Below are 23,704 nucleotides of genomic sequence, written 5' to 3'. Positions count from 1 at the left end.
TTCAGAACTCTTTCAACATCCATTTTAGATCAGCGGTGCTGACAGAAAGGGAGAGAAAAATCAACACAAGAATGTGAGAAGTTTGCAAAATGTCCTCTCACAGGCCATTTTCAAAATCTTTCTCCCGAAGTCCTCACTGACAATGTTGCTTATTCCACGATGGATTAACAACCAACAGGGAATGTTTTATGTAGTTCCTGGTCTTGCAGACAGAGTAGGGGGCTACCCTTTGCCAGTTCCATTCTCATGCAATCATTTTGATTTACCAAGAAGGCTGAAATTTCAATTCTCACAGCATACTGATCCACAATTCTCTTTTCTATAATTTAACTCCCAAAAGATGGCAGCTGCACTATCGGCACTAAAAGGCCATAGTACAGCTGTGCCCTGAGAACCATCATGCTGCTGACAGAAGCAGTCAGCAGCACATGAGATGTTACAGAGTATGAAGCTGGCTGGTGGCACTGATAGTGAAGCAGTCTTGGTCCTGCTTCTGGATGTGTGGACTAATATCTTTCCCACAGGGATGGTATATATTCTATAACTTTCCATTCAGTGGTGTTAGTATAGCTCAGCTACTCCATATTTGATTTTGTAACTAAGCATTGCTTGTTACCCTATGGGTCAACTAGCAGGGGGCAACATTTAACATTTTGTTAATCATAAGATCTGTACCATTAACTACTGTTTTGCCATTTTAGCTCTCCTGTACAACACAAATCCAACCATGTCAGGGAGCCTATCTGTAACATGGCTGTCCCTCACGCAGTGTAACCCTGCAATGTTGGCAGGACCTAACTCTGTCTGTAAAATCATATGAAAAAGCTCAGGATATATCCTTTATAAATGATTTGAAGTCACAGTTAGGCTGTCAAGTTTGCAAAAACATCTTGACAATATGAAGCAAGTATACTCTCTCTATAAAGACTCTGCTTATCACAAGGCAGATAAAAATAACCCAAAATGTATTTTTTTAATCCACTGACTTTTAAAACCATCTCGTGATTTTTAAATACCAGAGTCTGGCAAAACTAGGAGGCAGAGTTTTAATTTATTCATTTCAATTGTGGTGGGGTTTTTTGAAAGACGCGAATAAAAAATGTGAGCTATCTGGGCTTCCGGTCTTTTATGAAACCAGAAACCTGTGTGATCTAGTGCTAGTTCAGACATTAGCAGGAGTGTCTAAGCAGCAACACAGGACTGCCTAATTATGATAAAAGCAAACCTAAGAATGATGCAAACATGAACTCATATGAAAATTACCTGGCGTCCCCAGCTGATCCTGGGTTCCAGGGAAAGGCGTGCGGAACCCAGGGTCATCTGGTTTGGCCCCCACTGACCTTGGGGCTTGGTGTGGAATTTCAAAGCAACAGCACTGCATGGAGCCCGGGTCAGCGGGGGACTCCCCAGATGACCCTGGATTTCACACACATTTCCCCGGAGGTTTGGGGAGAGAGGAGCTAGGGTACCAGAGGCAGGCTCTGGCTGGGAGACCTTACCTGGATGGCTCCCATCCAGCAGCCCAGCAAGTTCCTTAACCAGGATCCCTACCTTCCATGCCCCTGAACTGCCCGCAGCAGCTATGGGGGTCATGCGACCCTGGGGAATAAGAGGGGCAGAGGACTTCATATGATGGCTGTCCTGCAGATGGGCAGCTGCTATTGGCTAGAAACTGGCCAATAGGAGCTACTGGGGGCGGGAGCAGTGTGAGAAGCCTCTGCCCCCTGAGGGCTCTCAGCATTCACAGAAGCAAATGGCCCTGCAGCAGCTGCCTTCACTGAGTGCTGCAGCCCACAGATCATATTTTGCCTAGCCCTGATCTAACACTTACTAGTGTAACTCTTCTATCATTTCCATAAGCCCCAACTTCACTCACAAACATAAACCTGGGATTTTATGCACTTTTTTTTTTACAAGTATAACCATGTTACAAATAGATGTAAAGAGAAGCAAGTTCTTGGATGGCTCAGTGGGCTGGAAAGGAAATACATCTACAGTCACTGGTTTAAAACCAGTCCAGTGCAGTAGTGCTGAAAGTCATTACTATCTGATATCTGTTCAATGACATGTGTAATAAGGTTGTGGTTTCAATCAAGTCCCTAAGTGGGTATTCTGTCTTTATCACAAACATTATCATCATCAATGGTATTCCTGCTGCCAACCTGAGCTGAAAGACTAAGGTCAGTGGGCACAGGTACTGAGCTCTCCTTTCACCACTAGAGGAGCTCCAGAAGACAGACGATACACAGCAGGGTAACATGTGGGATCTTCGGTCTAAGAGTATGTCTAGATTGCATCCCTCTGTCACCAGACGGATTTAAATTAGACATACTAACATTGCTAATGAAGCAGAGATTTAAATATCCCGTGCTTCATTCGCATAAAAATGGCCGCCCCTTTTTGTCCCCACTTCATTAGCAATTTCGGTGTGCCTAATTTACATCCCTCTGGCGACAGAGAGATGTGGACTAGACATACCCTAAGTGTCAAACGCTTGGAATACAATTCTAGCCTCGATGAAGTCAGTGGCAATTTGGCCCTTCTCTTTGATTGACACTTTGATCCCATTGCCTTTGGTGCCTTTCCCCCATCCAGGTAGCAGAGACAAGCCTGGAAATGGAAAGGAATTGGATGAGTGAAAAATGTCATGCTTTTCAGAGTCACCCCCAGTAGCTGGTAAGCAGCTAAGGCTGCTGCCTCTGCTGTATCTTTTCTAAGGGTAAACAGGAAATGACACACCTTCCCTGGTCATCACCACACCTTCCGTAAGATGAAAATTTACTAAAAACTTGCAGTAGAAGCAGTGATCAGGGCTTTCATATTCTGACACCACTAGACACATACAGGGCATGAAAAAGCTGCAATATAAAACAGAGGAGTGCCTAAAAATATCTGTGCAGGGAAATTCTAAAATCATCATGCACTGATTTTTTTTCAGAGAATATTAAAATTGATGTGAGACATTTTTCACGCAGCTGCCTATAATCAGAACTTCATATATTTTTTTAGCCCTTACAAAGAGACCAGCACTAACAAAGAGAAAAAGGCTAGGACAAAGGGGCTTGAACTTACCGGCTGCAAAGTTTCTTCCTGCCTCCTGTTTTGGCTCTGTCGGTTAATGAAGGAGCGTGTTGAGAGTTTGTAATGGTTCAACAGGCAGATGATCACTATCACCATAACAGTTATCACAACGATTATAATGATTATTTGAACAAACTCCAGTTCAGCTGAAATAATAAAAGGGAGAAAACCATCAGACACACAACATTCATATTTGTTTTTTTCATGAACACTGCACTCCAACCACAATGCAGAAAGCACATTTAAGCACTTAACAGAGTTTAGGCCTTTGGGTAGCTGCAAATCAAAGCTTAAGGCTGCACATGATGCTCTCTCAGTGCAGCCTTTTAATGCAATAGGCTTAAATTGCAGGAAGAGAGTTTTAGGGTGGACATTAGGAAAAACTTCCTAACTGTCAGAGTGTTTAACACTGGAATAAATTGCCTAGGGAGGTGTGGAATATTTAAGATACCTGGAGATATTTAAGAGCAGGTTAGATAGGCATCTGTCAGGGATGATCTAGATCAGTGGTGCTTGACCTTTTTTAATTTGCAACCCCTGGAGCTGAGAACATTTTTGTTGAGCAAAAAACAAACCAACCAACCAACCCACCCACCCACCCACAAGAAACATTTTGTTGTGGCCCCTTTAATTTAAAGCACTGGCCTGCCTCCCTGCCACTCCCCGCCATTCCCACCGCATGTACATTGGGTGCCGAGCTGGGAAAAGAAAATACCAGCTAGCATGGATCAAAGCACAGCGACCTCCCAGGAAGACAGCCACCATGACCCACAGATTGTGCAGCGCTAATCTAGATAGTGCTTGGTCCTGCCGTGAGGACAGGGGACTGGACTTCATGACCTTTCGAGGTCCCTTCCAGTTCTAGAATTCTATGATTCTATATAATTCTTCTCGAGAAGTAGCAGACAAGCCTTTGGAAAATACAGTGATCCCAGTAGAAAATGCTATGTTATTTACACCCTACAATATGAGGACAATCCTAGGACCTCCAGCAGCATCCGAGTTGATACTACAGAGTGGAATCAAAATTTTGTTTCCAATATCTCAGCCGTGTTAACAATAACTGATGAAACATAACTGAAAAAATTAAAGTCTATGGCAAAAGCTCAGTCTTTAACTTCATCTGCTAAGTCATATGAAAACTACAAACTGCCCGGTCTTCAGGAGGCTTTTACTTTGCATTACTGAGTTCTGGAAGCCCCAAACTAATGCTAAGCCCAACATGGTCAAATATGAAAGCCAGCACACACACAATTGGGGAAATGATGCTATTTCCAATGGAAACTTTTAAAAGCCCACCATTTTTAAAAAAACTAGCTTGTTCAACCAAAAAAATTATTATTTAGAGCCATAAACTGCCCTCGTCCACATCCATGCAACCCACTGGCATTACTGGAGCAGCGCGGATGTGACTAAGAGAAGAATTTGCCCTTAGGAGTTACACATTTGCTGACATTTCTATGGAAACAGTGCATCACTCACAAGGGATGCTCTAGTCTTAAAAGAGAACATTTAGTCTATGGGAGCACATCTTTGGCACTTCTGAAAAATCGCACCATGTATTTAGATGCTTAGATATGGATTTAGAGCCTAAATTTAGGCGCTCAGTTTTAAAAAATCTTGCCCAGAAAAAAAAAAAGCTATCGAAGTTTAAAGCAGAAATTTAAATGCACTGTGAAAAAAGCACTTTTATCTTTTATACTTTTCAATGGTGATTTTTAAAGCTGAGTTAAAGGAGGACTGCTTCGTATTGGAAATTAAAAGAAACCAATCTTTTTAGGTTTCCTGAGTCTAAACTCTCTTTAAAACAAAACCATCCCAAACCTTGAACAAATTCAAACAGGCAAGCATACTACAAGATTGTCAGGTCTAGCATGTAGTAGTAATACCTTTTATATCTGCCTTTGCTACAAAGGCTTGTTACTTGTCAGACACTGTCAATGAACAAGGGCATACAAACAAATGTCTAGCAACTTAATTTCATTGCTAATCACAGTAGGTGTAACTGAAATTATTCCAAGATTAAAAGAACCTTCAATAATGTAATTACATTTTTAATTTATTTTTTTCTTTTCAGTTAAGTATAGACCATTCATTAATAACATAATCAACTCCTACACACACTTTCATTCTTCAATCTTTTCTACCCTCTCATTGCTCCAGCTAAAAACTCCACATACAACAATCGGTTTGTCAGTTTTTTCCTCAGGTTATTGTACTGATAGCTAAAATACCTAAATGCATGGAAGACAAAAAATTACTCAGGTGTTTTAGGATAAAGTCAATTTTCCCCAGGTCACAAATACAGGTTACGAACTTGATGGAGAAGACAGTTGGTGTACAACAGAACATATAAAGGCTAGTTATTTGAGCATCTCCATACACCCCCCCACCCGCTTTTGGCTATATAATACTTCATTTACTATGGAAACCGTGAGGGTGTTGCTAAAGGGCAATGTGCAAAATGAGTAATGTTGATTACTTTCCTAGAACGTAGAGATCACTGGAATGACATGTTAGTTCTATGTCTGCCAAGGATTGAGTCTTCCAATTTTATCGAGGGCCCAGTATTTCTATGAAGGGGCAGTATCTCTTTTCTCTGAATAAATGTTTCAGGATCTGAAGCATTTGAGACACTTACAAAATGAAAAAAAAAATACAATAAAAATATAGTCACATATAATAAAACCACAGTGTATTGTATTACAGCACGAACAAATAAACTCTTTCCAAATTTGGCTTGATGGTGCAAAACTGAAAAACAGAGCATAAGAAAACATCCCATTAAATTTTTCAAGGGTGGCATTGTCTTTTTAAAGGGTGAAAAAATATGTTGAATCTTTTCCTGTACCTTGTTTGTTCCCCTGCTTGTTATTAGAACAGAAGAAAAAGGACAGTAGTGCAAATAGCTCACATTTATTTACACAATTCAAGGCAATTAGGGCAGTTTCTGATGTAACCCAACATATAATCACATGCTCCCCTGCCCCTTGCTCAACAGTTAACAACAAATGTGAGAGGCACCTATGCCCTAACCACCACCACCCACATCTCTTAGTAAGCTTTTCTCCAAAAACTGAGCTTGGAAAAAATTGTATCTACCCACTCACCCACCCAACAGGCATACAGGAGACAAGATCAGTAATACAGTTTTTTCAGGGGATATTTTTTTTTTACTTCACAAATATTCAGCAAAAAAGGCAATTAAGTAATATTGAAAACACTTTCCTAGGAGAATAAAAATTAAGAACAGAAGTGATAAATTAGCTTATTTGTATTCATGTGGGTAGAAATGCCTGGATAATTTTCCTAAAGAGACAGTTGTACAAACAATTATGTACATATCCAACAGACTCCTTTCAATTTATACACCTCTGTTTATAAAAGTAGCTCTGATACAGCAATATTCTAACTTGGCAGATCAGACAGAAGTCAGAGATCAAATTTACAATAATCTGATTCATGCAAATATTTTAAATAAATATATAAGAAATACAACCAAAACTGGAGTACCTCTTTCCAATAACAGGTCTTTTAATTGAGCATCCTTCAACGTTGTACTGTTACGCTGTTCACTGGACATAATCGTGTCCTCTGGAAAAGGGATTCAAGCCTCTCTGTGAACCCCCAAGCACACGGGGCATCACCAGTCAGCCTCAGGTAGATTCCATGCGTGAGGCAATATCCTCTTGAGGCCGCTCATTCAGAGTTGCACAGTTACAGCTAGCTTATTTTCTGTCTGTGTGTGTCTCTCTCACTCCAGTGTATATCAGCAGGGCCCAGCCCAGGTGCTAGACAAAATGCTGTGGCTCAGACCGCAGACTGTGGCTACCAATTATCAACTGCCATCAGCAGAGAGCAACATGTAATGTAACAGGAACTTGGTGCTGTTGTGGAAATTGATAGTCTCTCCAAGGCCTCGTATCTTCAGGCCAGATGAAACGGACTTTTACTCTTGTTTACTCAAAAATGTACATGCACAGACTGCGTGTGTATTCATCTCTCTCTCTCTATATATATATATATATTTACACACACACAGATAGAGACAAGAAAAGAGTGAGCATTTCAACTCTGACTAGTACAATCTTTTTCTTTCAGACTAAAAGTAAAAAAGGATTTTTAAAAAATAAAGAAAAAAATCAGTAAATCTCAACCCAATTGTTTCAAATTGTTTCCCCCTTGATCCCTATCAGAAGCCTTTTGCTGTATAGGCCTGGAGGGGAAGGAAATGGGGGGAGGGGAGGAGGGGAAGAAAGCGAGTGAGCGAGAGAGAGAAATCAAAGAACGATGTATATCTTACCAGCGCCACACACAGAACAGCTTCGTAGCTGTGCTGCTTTGCTCTTTAAACCAAGACCAGTTGACACTTAGAGGCTTCTAATTCTTCCGCATTTCTGATCCAGCACAATATGTACGTCATTCCATGCCCAGAACAGTGCACTCACTACTTTAGTCAAGACTGCTAATGCTCCCTCCCTCTGTCTCTCTCTGCCAGACGTCTCCAACCATTGGGAGTTGCTAACACATGCTCTTTTAACTAAGCTCTGCATTGGAAACCGAGGATGTCATAAGCACACTAGGAAACTTATCCCCCCCCCCCCACACACACACACTCTCTCTCTCTCTGTCTCTTACTGTAAGTTACTAACGTAAGTATAATCAAAGCTTGGATGGAGATAAAAGTACTGTACTGCTAATCTTCCCTCCCAATCATACTCTGTGAACAATAGTCATTTTCTCTGAGCCTTCTCAAGTAAAATAATGTTAAAACATTTTTAAAAATTGAAATTGGGTATGATAATTATTACATTCTATTACAACATTTTATTATTTCTGATTTATCAAACACTTTTCTCTTGTGCATTTTGAGTGGTTCTAAATGTATGTATACATGCCAGCTGTTGAAAAAAGAACATATATGCTATTTTTCCTCTCTGTCCATCCAGATTCTGCTCTGTGTCTAGGTCATTCCAATGGTCTTACAAGGTATCATTAAAAACATTTATTGCCAAACATTTGTATCCCATGTCCTTCCAGTAATGGCAGATACAGAACCATACAGAAGCCACCTTTAGTAGCTATAGTTGCAATTTTTTTTATGTTGTAGAGAAAGTCACAGTGTGATTATGGCTTACAAAAAATAGGTAAATATCTTGGTGTAATACTGCCAAAGAAATATCATGAGCAATACTATATAGCAGTGTTTCGCAACCTTTTTTTATAAAGTACCCCTTTAAAAAAATTATAAGTAACCCTAGTATCTACAGTTTTCAGACACACACAATTTTTTTTCTACCATTGCAACACATTTGTTTAAACAACTTAATTGGAGCCAGGCAGGCAATGAAATTTTTGGGTGTAAAAAGTACAAAAATAATAAAACGCTGTAAAACTTAAAACAAAAATTCAGTTTTCTCCAAATTTCAGTTCTGTTGACATGCCCCCTCCCCCCCAGACTTCTCTCGAATACCCCTAAGGGTACTTGTGCCAATGGCTGAGAAACACTGCTATATAGCTAAAAAAAAAAGTTATTTTTTCATTTTCAGTTTTGAATACCAGAGTTACCATGCTGGATCTGGCCTTTGTAAATTAAATCAACTAATCAGCTTTTCAAATTTAAAGGTGTGGGAGAGAAGGAAGAACAGCAGTTTCTAGCCACATTCCATTTTTAACAAGTTACTGGCATGCCTTGTTCTCAGTACTGTTTGTATGTGCACACAGATAGTTAATATTTACAAACAGTGTTTCATTTCTGCCAGATATATAGGTTGACATATGGTGGTCCTCCAGTAGCTTTTCAGCTCAGTGTTTTTAAAAATCTTATAGAACCCCCAAATGGGCTGCCTAACTAGTTTGTTAGGAAGAGCAGTCCTCCTTCACATTAGTAATACTATTTATTTCTGTTACAGCAGTGACTAGATGCACCACCTGAGACTGCTTCTCGGTCATGCTAGAAGAACACTGTTCAAACACAAGTGTGAGATAGTCCCTGCCTGACCATTTCACCATCCAAACAGACAAGGCAGACAAGAATGGGAAGGGAAACAGAGGCCCAGAGAAATGAAGTGATCTGCTCAAAGTCACAAAGCTGGTCAACGAGGCTATGTCTACACTGCACTCTAAACTCAAAATAAGATACGCAATTTGCGCTATGCAAATTGCGTACTTATTTTGAGTTTATTTTGAAATAAAGTGCTATTTTGAGACATCCCTTAACCCTCCTGGAATGAGGGTTACCAGGATGCCGAAATAGTGTGCCCGTTATTTCGAAAAATATTTTGAAATAACGGGTGGCTTGTGAAGATGCGGGGGAGCTATTTTGGGACACTAGAGGTAATAGCTCTGATGTGTAGACATACTTGAGACTGGAGATAGAACAGGTCTCCTATCCACTACGAACAGAACAGGTCTCCTGAGAATAATGCCTCCCTGATTGCCTGGATTTGTAGTTATTAGTGCTAATTTTTGTATGTTAAGTCAGACATTCAATACTGCCAGTCCTATGGCCCTGATCCAGCAATGCACCTGTACACACACACAACTTAAGCACACTGATTAAAATAGCTGTGGGTTGGTAATGCATTCAAGAATGTGAATTTGTGATTTACTATTTTTAAAATGTCAAGTATTCATCTTGCTTAGAATAAATGTACACACACACCCTTATATATTTATAAAACATTGCATTTGGAGAGGGGAGGCATGGCAATGGATCACATAAAATATTCTCCAGAGAGGTTAATGGAACATTAGAATAGGGTTTAAAAATATATACTCATGAACTGCTGTCCAACTTGAATATTACCAACTACAGCATTGCTAACAGCAGTGTGCTACAGTAGTAGTAATATACGGAAGTAGTAATAATACAGGCCAATTTAAAATTTGGAATCTAATCAGTGGCTTTAAAGAATTAATTCTGTAGATTGACCTTTACATTCTGTATACCATTAGTGTGTGCTTTTGTAATCTTTCCTTTTGTGGGTCAATCAGCATTTCCATTATAAAATTCCTTTTCACAGGGATTTATAATTCATCTTTAAAAATTTTCTCTGGGTTGAAACTTGCCACACAAAATATCATTAGTGAACTTAAATTTTAAAATAACAAAGTTGATTTCATACAAATCTGGTTTAAAAAATAAGTGGGAAATACATTTAAACCACTTCCCCCTTTTGCTCTCCAGCAACCGGAGAAACTGCTTTGAATGTTTAAGTGGCTCATGTCTGAAAGGGATTCTCTTCCTGTACAGAATAACTGCTTTTGCCGAAGTGGGAATCAGGAGTGCAGAAAGCATGATAAGTCAGTTTCATCTATGCATTAAATACTGTACTATCTCAAAGAAACCATTATTTTAATGAAATGGTATTGTGCGTGTGCACGCACTACCTACACAACAAACCAATACAGACTATTGTATCTATACGTGGTGTAACCAGAAGATCTTCAAGAAGGTCCTCAGAATAATATTGTGACAATGAACTATGTATTAAAGATCCCCGAAATTAGTGTTTTTATGTGTTCTGAACCATTAGGGATTACAAACAACTGATTAGCTAGCACCAGACATCTTGTAAGAGAGACTTTTCCATTGAGACTGGGGCTGTGTCTATTCAGCAACGTTATTTTGGAAAAACTGGCATTATTCCAAAATAACAAAGAGCATGTCTACACTGAAAGCCATTATTTCAAAATAATGGTGAGCTGGAGGACTTCTTACTCTGATTCCTGTAACTCTTATTTTATGAGTAGTAAGGGAAGTCAAGGGAAGAGTGTTCTTCCTTCGAGTTCCTCCTGTGTAGACAGCGCCAAAAGCCGAGTTAAGCTATTTCGACAAGCTACAATTGATGTAGCTCAAGTTGTGTAGCTTAATTCAACTCTTGCCCTGCTGTGTACACATACCCTGGTGGACCCACTATATCCTTCCAGTTTCTTTACATATGTTCTGTGCGGTCATCGCTTATTGTGGCTCAGTTCTTGACATTCTAACCAGTTTTTATTTTTATGCTTTCTAAAATTCAACAAAGCTGTTGAAAAGCAGAATTCACTACAGTGCAAAAAGCTGGTATAAATGGTGTTATTCACCCCTTTGTTGAGGGCTTAACTGGAAATGTACATGGTGCATAAGACTCACACTCTGCACTAGGATGAATTTCACTTCATTTGTGCTGTGAAATATCTAGCACATGCTAGGACTCACCTTGAGCACAGAAATTAGACTGGTACAATGACTGTATTATTATTTACATGGCACTCTGCTTTACAGTCAACTAAAAAGACAAGTGGACAAATTTGCTCCATGGCTTATGCCATTTTCCTGTGATGTACAGTTTAATGGAAGACCTATTTTGGAATATAGGATCTCCATCCAATGGAGCTGAGCTTGTGAGACAGAGACCTGGTGCAACAACCATATTCCTTCAAGATGAGCTGTAGTAGATCAGTGCTTCTCAAAAGGCTGGCTGATTTGACTGACAAGGGTAGCCTCTGGTTTTGACTTATCTAAGCTGTGTCTACACTACAAAGAAAAACGTTGAAAAAAAAGATACGCAAGTTGCGAATTGCAATTGGCTTATCTTTTTCTGCTTTCTTCCGAAAGAGGCTTTTCTGACATTTGGCCCGTCTACGTGAGGCCAAATGTCGGGGGAAAAAACCCTCTTTCGGATCATCCCTTCTTCCTCGTAAAATGAGGTTTACAGAGATGCTGAAAAAAACCATCCGCTTTTCCAATTTTTTTCCCAAAAAAGCTCTGTAGTCTAGATGTACCCCTAGACTCCTGGCAATCACCTTAACTGCCCTTTCTATCCACCCTTCTCATAGATTCATAGACTTTAAGGTCAGAAGGGACCATTATGATCATCTAGTCTGACCCCCTGCACAATGCAGGCCACAGAATCTCACCCATCCACTCCTGGAATAATCCTCTCACCTATATCTCAGATATTGAAGTCCTCAAATGATGGTTTAAAGACCCCAAGATGCAGAAAATCCATAGAGAGAATGGATAGCACAAGTGTGATATTAGTGACACAAGCCTAAAGAAGTGACTTTGGAGGGGGAATTTAGAGCAGGAGAGTGCACAGACCTCTAAATTCATGTGCCAACAAAGCAGTTCTTTATTCTACATTATTAGGAAAAACTGTGAAAATTGATTTTAGTTTAAAAAACATCACTCATTTCAAGCCTCAGTTAAACAGCTGACACCAGACCATGTTTCAAAGACAAAACAACCATGCTTGATCCACAGTTCCAATGCCCACATGGTCTATATGCAGGCCATACAGGTGGTGTTTTGTTTTCCGGTAGGTGACTAAGTAATCAAACTAGGTCCTGGAACTAGAGCAGGACACTGTGAAACAACCCACATATCACATCGTCCTGTCTCAAGAGTGTCCTCAGTATCCAAAGTGCTCTGTATTCACTGGCAATTTTGGGAATACCTATTATTGACCTAGCACTAGGGATGGTAACTAATGATTAATTTACTAGTCGAGTAGTCGATGGAATTTCCATCAACTACTTGACTAGTCGACAGGCACGTCTGCATTCCTTCATTTCAAAGGAGGAATGCAGAACTGTGTGTGCAGCCCGGGGCCAGAGGGAAGTGCCAACTTTGCATGTGGGTGTGCCAGCTTTGAAATGCACAAGAGTCCCCAGGCTCCATGTTGTGCTGCCACTTTGAAATGCCACGTGGAGCCCCGGGTCAGCTGGGTATTTCCCAGTTGACCCTGGGCTCCACATGCCCCTACCCCTTTGAAATGTCGCCTCAGTGTTTCAAAGCAGCGCCGCATGGAGCTGATCGCGGGCTCCATGTGGTGCTGCTTCTTAGAAATGTACTCTCAGCATTTCAAAGTGGCAGCGTCACACATACCTGACCCCTAGCTCCATGTGGCTCCCTTAAAGAGGCAGCACCACATGGAGCCCAGGGTCAGTTCCTTGAGGTGCTGCTTTGAAACGCTGAGGCAGTGTTTCAAAGGGGCAGTACTGCCTGGAGCCTGGCTGTGGGCTCCGGGCGGCGCTGCCGCTTTGAAGTATCACCTCTTACTCCCCCCTCCCCCGCTTTGCTGTCTCTATCTGATAGAGGCAGCAAGGGGGGAATCAACTAGTCAACTAGTCCTTAACATCCTTACCTAGCACCACTCTATGTCTCAGGCCCACCAACAGCAATTCTGTGCCACAGAGCAGAAATCAATGCTCGTCCTGCCCAGAGAAACACGAAGTGCCCTCCCCCCACCCATCCCTCTTCACCAGAGGAGCCCTGGGCTGGCCTAGCTCAGTCCACCACTCCTGGGCAGCCGAACAGTGCCTCCCCTTCCCTTCCTCGAACCAATCAGTCTACCCTGAGGAAAGCCACAGCAGCATCTCTTGATTAAAAGATGCTTTTGACATGCCACATACAGGTTCTGAGGCCCAGTAATCCCACCCTGGAATGTGCATGGGGCATATCAAAAGCATCTTTCAATCAAGAGATGCTCTCCTCAGAGCAGATAGAGCTATTACAGCAGCAGCATGAGAGCCTGAGCCCTTTTAAATTGCCCAGGCAAACTGCTCTGTCCTGTTGGCATGCCTAGTGGGTCTATTAATACTAGCTAAGGCTGGGCACAAGCATTTTACCACTGTCATGTAAGCAGGGTTAGATGGTATAATGGTAAAAATATCTGCACTCCATCTACTCCTGCGGAGTCCAACCAGTACGGAAGTAGTTCTATAGTGGCTACTGCTATCGCAAACCAACCACGCTCAACTGGCCAAATAGCCACACTGTTCAAGCCAACTAGCCACACTCAACCAGCCAAATAGCCACATGTGGCTAGTGTGTTGGACATCCTGGGTCTACTCTATAGCTTTCACAAGTGTTCCCTCTAAGCCAGAGGTGGGCAAAGGGCCCTCCGTGGGCCGGATCCAGCCCACCAAGCTGGTGAATCTGGCCCATGGCCGCCCTGCAGCTCCCCAACCTCAGGCCAATCTTTAGTTGCTGTGCGCCTTTGGTGGGGAAGGGGGAGAGCGTGTGAAGACTCTCACATCCTGTCCCTGCCCTGCTAGGGGTGTGCAGCGGCTACAGACACACACAGCTGGTGTGTCTCTCTAGCCACCACATGCTCCCCTACCCCCAGGCTCTGAATGGGTAGGGGGTGGGAGAATGGCAGGGCAACCGTGGGTCACATCTAGTGGCTTGGCAGGCCGAATCCAGCCTGCAGAGGGCCCTTTGCCCACCCCTGGGTTAGAGAGACATCCTGGCTGTTTTAAAACAGCCAGCATGCCTCTAGCCGCTGCACAAGGAGATGTTGTGCGCTCCTCTGTCCCAAGGCCCTGATTGGCCTGAGGGCAGGGAGAGTGCAAGAGATCTTCTCCCACTAGGCACCTAAAGGGAACCGCCAGCTGCTTTAAAACAGTTAGCGTTTCTCCCTAGGGGGCAGGGTGGGTGAAGAAGGGGGAAAGACTTCTCGTGCCCTCCTACCCCAAGCAAATCGGGGGATTGAGGGGTAGCACAAGAAGTCTCCTGGCCCCATCCCTTCTGCCCAAGGCCCTGCCCCTTCTGGGGTGGCCCAGGACCACTTCAGAAATTTCTGAAGTGGCCCCCTTTTAAAAATTATTGCCCACCCCTGCTCTAAGATGTGCAGCAGCACAGCTTCATAGGTGATTAATCAGCCGCGCCCAGTCAGAGGCTCAGGGACAGGTGCGTGGAGCTGACTGACTGGGCGGGGCTGATTAATCACCTGTGAGTTTGTGCTGCCCAGCAGCTTAGAGGGAACATCGGCTTACACTGCTTGGTAATATTGGTGCAGCTGTGCCATTGCTGAAAAATAGGTAAGGAATTTCCTAGTGTTGATGCACACAGAATCAGAAACTGTGCACATGGAAAGGCCTGCTGAACTATGCAAGTGATAATTTGTTCAGGACTATTCAGACTGTGAAAATATCCATAAGGGAGTGGTTGGGAATCAAAATTCTGTGCAGAGATCTGTTATGTTAAATACCGGTATTCAGTGACTTTCACTTAATTCAATCATTGACTAATTCAATCCTCCATTTAATTCCATTAAAACCTCAAGAATCAAATCATCTGTACTGAAAATAGCAGAACTCTTTCTGTCCTTTATTTTGCTCATATTTCACTGCTTTTTGCCTGTTTGATTAGCTAATCTAATCATCAGCTGTAGAAGCAGGCTATATAATTATCAGGAAAGGTCAGATTGAACTAGAGAAAGATCAATAATAATAAAGAATGGAAAGGAAAAATATTGCGTTCTTCAGACATTTTCCCTGACAATGAACGCAATGCTGTGCTATGTAAGTTGTGCACAGAGTTACACTTACTTTCTATGATTTGGTTTGTGAACTTAACAGTTTAGTTCTCAGGAATATAATGGCAGTGCTCAACCTTACCCCAAACTCCCACCGTTCCCAGAGTGGCTCCAGCCAGAAAGCAAAGGATTCAGCCCTACTTTTTTTTTTTTAACAGCTCATTCAAGAAACAGTTATAAGAGGTGATTCAAAGGATACATTAAAAACCTGAGAGATCACATAATACATTATCCTTACATGGAAATAACGTAGATGAGAGTGACAAGAGATAGACAGAAATAACAGCGGGTGCTAGAATGTCTGCATATGCAAGAATCATCCCCCAACATACAAACTAAAACCTATGCTGTTGAAATATATGTTGCTAAATAAGGCATTAACTGTATTTTGAACACAAAAAAGAATATTCACCGTATCACCAATAGGAGACCCTTTGGGACTTTAATGAGTCTCATGCCAGGTACATTATTCATTTGCATCATCCTGAATTGCGAGCAAACTATCCGACCGCCAGAGAGAAAGAATGGTAAGAAACTGATTGCAAATTAACATGCTATCCAAATATTTTAGGGCTTCCTTCCCACCAAACAACATTAATTGCAAGGTTTTGTGGACCTGAACAGTGCACGGACCTTTCTGAGAATCTTTAGACATGCTAAACTAGGCTCTAAAAAAAAAAAAAAAAGTAACACACATGAAGGTGTGAAACAACTAGGATTAAAATCAGAGATTGAAAATAGTAGGAGGAGGAGAGGAGATTTTTTTAGTACTATTATATGGTATAACAATAATACAGGTTTGGAGGATTGTGACTTGGGGATATGGCTAGATTCCATAGCTCTGCCTAGCCACTGGTGCTGGCTGGTAACTGGAAGCAGAGGCTTTCATCATTCACACCACCCCCTTGTACAGTAGCAACAAGGACCACAAGATCTCAGCTTTATTAGTGTTCCTTGTAAATCTCCCACTGCTGCTCTGCTGCCAGTGGGTATGACAGCAAAAGGGCTAAGTACAAACAGGCTGCCAATGTTTTAATCATCTAGATCTGCTCTAACAGCATTCATTGATTATAAGAATTCCTGTGACCAGTCTGCAGTAGTGCTTGCATTACTCTTAGCCCCAGTGAAACAGTGCAGGTGGTACCTAGTCATTGGAGATTATAAGAAAATAATAATGTAGAGACAAGCCCTACTGAACACACTGCCCTCAGAGATCCTCCTGAACCATCCTGTTCAGGGGAGGCAAAATTGCTCAGAGAACTTCCCCATGTCTGTTTCAAGTCTGTTGTCTTCCAGAATAGCTCAGAGAGAGAAAAGCCAAACTTTGGCCATGTCTTCACTGCTAAAAGAGGAGTGTTGAACTGAGATATAAACTCAATGTAAATTCCTAGTGGAGTCAAGGCACACAGGTGGTTTATACTTCAGCTAGTCAAGGTAAACCCTAGGTGGCAGATGCAGTGTTAAACACTAACTGCATCTTGTTTCAACTAGGATTTTACATCAAGACAAAATAAGTAACTTGCTTTTAAAAGTCACACAGCAAGTCACACAGTAGCAGAGCTGGACCACAGGACTGCATATGATTGACCACTGTATGATTACACATAGAGTGATTATACATAAAGAACAAAAGATTCCTGCACCCTTTTCTAAATCCATAAAGGAGAAATCAGTATTCCTAACTTCAAAGCAAATTTGACTAATTCACAGCAAACCTAAGCCTAAAATCTGCAAAAATCCCTACTCTCTCCTACACAGAATAACCATGCTTTCAGACTGCTGACAATTAGCATGCACTAAAACTTTAGAAGCAGGTGATGTGGTCAACCTGGAGTTCAGAGAATTATTTTAATCTCAGTGATTGTGCTCATTACTCCCACGCTGTGTCTAGACTGGCAAGTTTTTCCGCAAAATCATCTGCTTTTGTGGAAAAACTTGCCAGCTGTCGCTTGAATTTCCGCAAGAACACGGATGATCTCATGTAAGATCGTCAGTGTTCTTGCGGAAATACTGTGCTGCTCCCGTTCGGGCAATAGCCCTCTTGCGCAAATCATTTGTGCAAGAGGGTCAGTGTAGACAGCACAGTACTTTTTTGCGGAAAAGCGTCCGTGCCAATCTAGATGCTCTTTTCCGAAAATGCTTTTAACGGAAAACTTTTCCATTAAAAGCATTTCTGGAAAATCATGCCACTGTAGACGTAGCCCCAGAGTTTCAGGCTTGAAGTCTTAGTTGGAGCCCAGATCAGTACGTGCAATATAGGCAAGTGATCTTAGAATGGAGAGTGAAAGGAGTAAGGAAGGAGTAAGGGAAAGCTGCAGTGAAATACCATTTTTTAAATTTCTTCTTCTAGGTCATTTTAGACTCATTAAGAAATCCTGAGAGGAAAGTACATAAATTAGCTAAATGAGAAAAGAGGAGTGGACTGATCAATCTAAGCTCCTGAAAATAAAGTGTATATAGATTTAGAAAGTGGCAGTAGATTTCAAACAGCAAAAAATTACGGGAGAAGCCATTTGCTTCAGAAACACAATGAAGGTTCCTGCAAGACAAATATAGCACGTGTTTGTGACTACACTTAAGGATCAGTCATAGTAGACCAAGTCTGGCTGACGCACTAAAAGAGCTCACTCAATCTGTTTCTCAGTGACAGGTGAACATATCGCAATCCAAAGGACGGGGTCAGCATCAGTTCCTTCTAAGGGGTGCACCTACGTGGGCACGCATCAAGAATTTCAGGTCCGCCCACACCTCCACAGCAGAGCTGCACAATGGCTGCTCAGCTTTTCCAGGGTGAAGCCACGTGGGGGCTGACCTGTCCCAGGAGCAGCAGGGCAGCCCCCACGTGGCGCTGGTCCTAGCTTCAGCCCTTCCCCAAGCCTGGAGACGCTGGCCGTCCGGCAGGTGACTTTGGCAGCCCTGGCTGTGCCGCAGCCTCGCCTCGTGTAATGGTGGCGCCTGCTCCGGCATTCCCATCCAGGGCCAGAGCTCGTTGTGGGTAGCATCTGCTCCAAGGGCCCCGTCTGGGGACAGAGCTGGAGCCACATCGTGGGCAGCGCCTGCTCTAGTGGCCACGGCTAGGGCCAAAGGGACGGAGCCATGTTGTGGGCAGTACCTGCTCCGGTGGCCCCTTCCAGGGCCAGAGACATGGGGAGGGAAGGGGGGCGCCACTCCGGTGGCTGCTCCAGCAGCAAGGGCTGGAGCCGGGGCTTCGCGGTGTAGGGTGCCCTAGTTTCAGTTCCACTAAAGGGCTTGGTCTCAGGATCTCAAAAGGTAAGTCTGCAGTTATCTGAGGGTTAAAATAGATGGCAGATGACTAGAGAAGTGTTCTGCTCCCTGTTCATATTTATTGAGGAGCCTAAACGACATAAAGAAGAACAGTTCTCTCTGACCCTCTATACAGTATTCTCATCACTTCTGAAGGCATCAATCATGTCACAAGTGTTGATTGTGCCAATGACTATTTTTCTCCCCATGGAAGTTTTCTCTCTCTCTCTCTCTCTCTCTCTCTCTCTCTCTCACACACACACACACACACACACACACACACACACACACACACACACACACACACACACTGTGTGTAGAGGCAACTAAACATTTCTTAATGAATATTGATTATTTTGATGCTAAATCAATAGCAATTGATGATGACATAGTAAAGGGATTTTTCTATGATTCACAGGGGTCTAAAACATGCAGAAACTGTTAGAAATATAATCAATAATTAGATTATATCCTATATACTGTGTAGTAATGTGAACTGAAGAAAAAGAGCTGGATGAAACTTTCTGGTGATATCCCTAAATTCATCTTCCGAATGTCATTCACTTGCAACTGCAGAATGAGCTTTAGAGTCAATGGAGAGGGACGATGCTTTCATTTACAAATGACAACACTTTTTTGACTGGATTGGGCTGGAAAGAAAGTGCAGGGGTTGGAATGAAAGGGGCACTGTGCTGAAGTTGGGGCAGAGGGGGCACAATGCAGGGTTAGAGGTGAAGGGTGCACAGGATGGGAGTGCAAGAGTTGGGGAGCCCATGGATTCAGGGATGGTGGGAGCAAGGCTGGATGGGAGACTGGGTGCCAAGCTGGGTGGTTTTCAGTGTGTGTGTGTGTGTATTTTCTGTGTGGGGGGTGGGGATGGGAGGAGGGTCACGCACCTTGTTAATTATCCCTTGTTTTAATTTTTTTTTCTTCTATAACAATTTAAATTGTGTGTGTATACATATATTAAAAATAACTGGTGGGTGCCACAGTGGCACACATCCGAACGAGCACGCATGACGTCAATATTGGTGCACAAGAAAAAACTCTCTCTGCTCGTGGATGGAAAATCTTACAGGGAACACTGGTCAGCATCTTCCTCAGATTTGCACAGCAACACTCCGACCTCTCTGCATGCTTGGAGGTTCACAAAGGAGAGCCATACACATAAGGAGACAAGAACAGCAAAGCTGAGTGCTGCTTGCATCTAGTTAAGTTTTTAAGTGTATTTTCTCCACTAAAAGCAGGAGCAGGGGGGAAATGCTGTCTAAACGGGAGAAAGGGGGAAATCAATATGCCTACTCTGATGAATGGTGGTAGAATCCGATTTTTTTTCAAAATCCACGAATCGCATCATCAGTTGTTTTTAATACAGAGGTAAACAAGGAAGTGCATTCATACTGATGACTGGATCCATAAGTGGTATGACAGACTGGATCAATGATGGATATTCAATGCCCTTTGCGATTCTGTTATTGTTTCTCTAACAGTGCTTGCATGCAAGCTGTCTGGATACATACACAAAAAGTGGACTAACCCTAAATAAACTCATAATGCAGCAGGACTGCATTGCACTGCTGGGGAGGAAACAGGTCTAGGAATAACTGGTGTGAGGAGGTTGATGGAGATCAAGTGTATCATAGATGTGATAGGTCTGCTGGGGAAAATCTTTATGAGAACATGCCATTAGACCAGTGCTGGGCAGCATGTGCTCCATTGGGGTTCTAAGTGTGGCCTGTGAAACATTTTGTTTACCATTGCCCATGCACAGGGTTGCCAAATTCTGCTGTTTTCTGACCATGTAGGGTTCCCCCCCTTTCATATTACTAAAGTGACATGCCCATAAAGCAAGGGCATGTGAAGTGAGATGCGTGTTGACTGCATATAACATTGACTCTGAGAGCCATGTGCTCCCTCTGCATCCAATTAAAGTGCTGCAATGGTTCAATCAGCACACCCTGCAAATTCTAGGTACCCAAGTGTAATGCTGACAGGCAGAATTGAACCTGGGATGTTGGGAGCTTAGAGCATGAACCTCTAACGTATGAGCTAAAAGCCTGCTAGCTACTAAGGCTGTAGAGCAGACTCATTATTCTCTGTAAGTGGTTCAGGTTGTACCTCTGAAAACCAGCACTCTCTGGTCCAGCAACATCCATGGTCTGGCAGGGCCACAGTTGCTCCTGGACTAGAGAACCCAGGAGCCTAAGGGCAGGACGGCCAGCCAGCCAGGGGCAACAGGGTCAGCAGCCCAGCTGGGGAGAGTGTGGGACCGTGGCCAGAGCCTCACAGCAGCCAGTGGCAGCGCGGTTCCGCAGCTGTAGTCCCCTGGCAGCCCCCTGGATCCTGGGCTCAAACCCCGCAGCAGCATCCTGGAATGCAGGGTCAGGACACCATGGCAGCCCCCGGGAGCATGGGATTGGAGTCAGAGCCTTGTGGCAACACGGGGCTGGATTCCCACAGCAGCATGGGACCTGAGGCCCGCAACAGCCTCCTGGAACGTGGGGCCAGGGCAGGAGCCCTGCAGATGCTCCTGGATGCGTGGGGCCAGAGCCCCGCAGCAGGAGCCAGAGCCTGTGCTGCGCCCACGGAGCTGGCGGCAGCTGGGCAAGCAGCCCACCAGTTTGGAGGGGAAGGTGAGGCAGGGTGCCGGCTGGGGCAGCCTGCCAGCAGCAGGAGAAGGGCTTGAGGGCTGGTGGCAGGAGACCTCCCCTGGTCCGGCAAATTCTCTCATTTGGAACCAGTCAGGTCCTGACAGTGCCAGACCAGGGAGGTCCAACCTGTGTTAGTTCCACTACAGAGGACACTTCATCCAGCCGGCCTATGGGCTACACAAGCACAGTTAGTAAAACTATCCTTGGTTATGACACTTTTGAGGCCCACTGAGAGGAAGGAGGGCCATTCATTAACCTAGGTTTGCCATCTCTGCATTAGATAGTACAATGAAACACGAACTAATCTGTCTTAGTAATTGGTTTTATTTACGTTGTGAAATCTCTTCCTCGAGTTGTAATGCATGATTTAGTGTAGTAATGGTTTATCCAAAAGGAGCTGAGCAAATGAATAGGATATTTGTTTCCTAAGAGTTATGACTCAGTTTCTGTCTGTCTGATGGGAAAGCGCTACTCATATGAATTTCACCTTTGCCTCTCAACAACATGCATGCAATGGTGCAATTTTTACAGATCTCTCGTGACAGATCATGTTACTCCTGCAGGTAGGTGCAAATGCCTGTGAGCCACCACTGGAAACTAAGAGGAAATTCACCAATCCCTGTAAATATTCACATTTTCCCACTACAGAAACTAGAACAGATTGTTCCCTAGTAACAACTGCCATCACTAAATTCTGTAGAGCTATGAAGTAAAATAAGGCCCTTTCCTACCTTGTACTGTCAAAATAAGCGGTTAAAGCACATCATCTTTTGCTTGTGCTACCCTGAATAAAATAATTCTTTATATGTATAACTCACACACAGTATTGTCCACTCAAACAAATGTAAATCAGTAGAGAGTACAGGCCTAAATGGTGGTCTCTGTTTACAACTGAACTAGTAGCGACAATGGATTCATCTCTGTCACACTCCAGCCAAGAAGCACTCCACTGAGATCAGGGTGAGTTATTTGATCTTCTAATAGCCATTGCCACAGTCTGAATCCACATTACCATGGAACAGGCCAGAGTACAATATTGCCAACATCTAACATTGAACTATTACAAGTCACCCCCTCCCCCGCTCAAATCATGAGCTTAGATAAAAAAAATTGGATTCTTTTTGTTTGCCTTCAGGTTTCTGAACCTTTAAGATGTACGTGGGTCATACTTTTCAGCTCAGATATTCATGTAGTCTTTTGATTCCGGCAGCTGATGCTTTAAGAAAAACACAAAATAACGCAAGACTCGCAATAAAATCATGAGAGTTAGCAACACTTCAAGTCTGGTTTCTGGAGCTAGACTCACTTTCCCCAAGTCTAAATTAAGAACACAACAGAGGAAGCGTGTTCAGCCCTTGGAGCAGGAAAAAGTGCTTGGCATGCAAGGGCGCCATTTTGGGAGAGCAGGGGGGGCAGCAGCTATGCATCTTGCTTTTCTTCCTGTTCCCCTTTCAGCGAGCGAGGAGAAAGTACTTGGATTTTGCGCATGCCTCTCACTCCTGGTTGGTGAAGGGAGGGGACAGAGGAATAAACCACAGAATCTAAGTAATTTTCCCTGGGAAGAAAAGCAAGTTGCATCCTGGTACACACGGCTACTGCCACCCATCCCCGCCCCCCCCCACTCTCCAGGAGCGGTGCCCTTGTTCACATGGCTTTGCTGCTACTTTTCTCACTAAAGTAAAGTCATGCATGAGCTTCTGAACCGAATCACGCAGCGCCCACCCCCACTTACCTAAGAGCTGCGCTGATGAAGGGAATGAGGCTTGAAGTATATGTAAAAATGGAGAGACTTTTTTTCTTACAGTTTTACATAAGCAAAGCTGTTGTGAATTTCACTGATCAGATTCCAGAAGCACAGGTAGATTCTTGGTCAGGGGTGGGCAATAATTTTTGATGGGGGGCCACACCAAGAATGTGGTAAGTCAACTACGGTCACACTCTTCCATGCTATTAATGGAGGGGGCGTGGGGTCTGAGATGGAGGTTGGCGATAGACGACTGGAGTGCAGGAAGGACTGTGGGGTCTGGGAGGGAGTTTGGCTGAAGGAGGGGGTTGTGACCTGGGGCAGGGGATAGCGGTGCAGAAGGAGGTGCAGGGTCTGGGAGGGGGTATAGGTGTAGGAAAGGATTCTGATCTAGGCAAGGGGTGTAGCATCTGGGAGGGATTTGTGACCTGGGGCAGGGATTTGGGTTGTGTGCACCTTGAGGACGGAGGGGCTCTCTGCACACTGTCTGCATCACAAGCACAACCCAGGCAGCTCCCATTGGCTGGAAACCAGACAATGGGAGCTGTGAGATTGTGCTGGGGGTAGGGGCAGTGCACAAAGATTTCCCCCTCCCTGTGTACAGCACACTGAGAGCACATATTCCTCGCAGCTGGCTTCTTTGAGTAGCATACGGG

At 43.5% G+C, this 23,704-nt stretch overlaps 1 protein-coding gene and 1 long non-coding RNA gene across 5 annotated transcripts in view; both read right to left on the bottom strand.

Annotated features, from left to right (window-relative positions):
• LDLRAD4 (low density lipoprotein receptor class A domain containing 4) overlaps positions 1-23,704 on the bottom strand; it is a 439,588-nt gene that overhangs the window by 22,993 nt on the left and 392,891 nt on the right. For 2 of the 4 annotated variants that reach the window (XM_075921018.1, XM_075921020.1), the window contains one exon: positions 3,073-3,227. In XM_075921018.1, the coding sequence (XP_075777133.1) occupies positions 3,073-3,227 (155 nt within the window). The other 2 variants (XM_075921021.1, XM_075921019.1) reach the window with 2 other exon arrangements.
• LOC142827126 (uncharacterized) lies at positions 4,003-5,556 on the bottom strand. The gene is made up of 2 exons (XR_012901560.1): positions 4,304-5,556; positions 4,003-4,272 (listed from the first exon to the last, which is right to left on the bottom strand). It is a non-coding gene; the product is annotated as an uncharacterized LOC142827126 (long non-coding RNA).

The sequence above is a fragment of the Pelodiscus sinensis genome, chromosome 2 (genome assembly GCF_049634645.1).
Source record: "Pelodiscus sinensis isolate JC-2024 chromosome 2, ASM4963464v1, whole genome shotgun sequence".
NCBI lineage: Eukaryota > Metazoa > Chordata > Testudines > Trionychidae > Pelodiscus > Pelodiscus sinensis.
The sequence above is the reverse complement of the archived record's forward strand: the minus strand, read 5'-3'. Positions and strand labels throughout refer to the sequence as shown.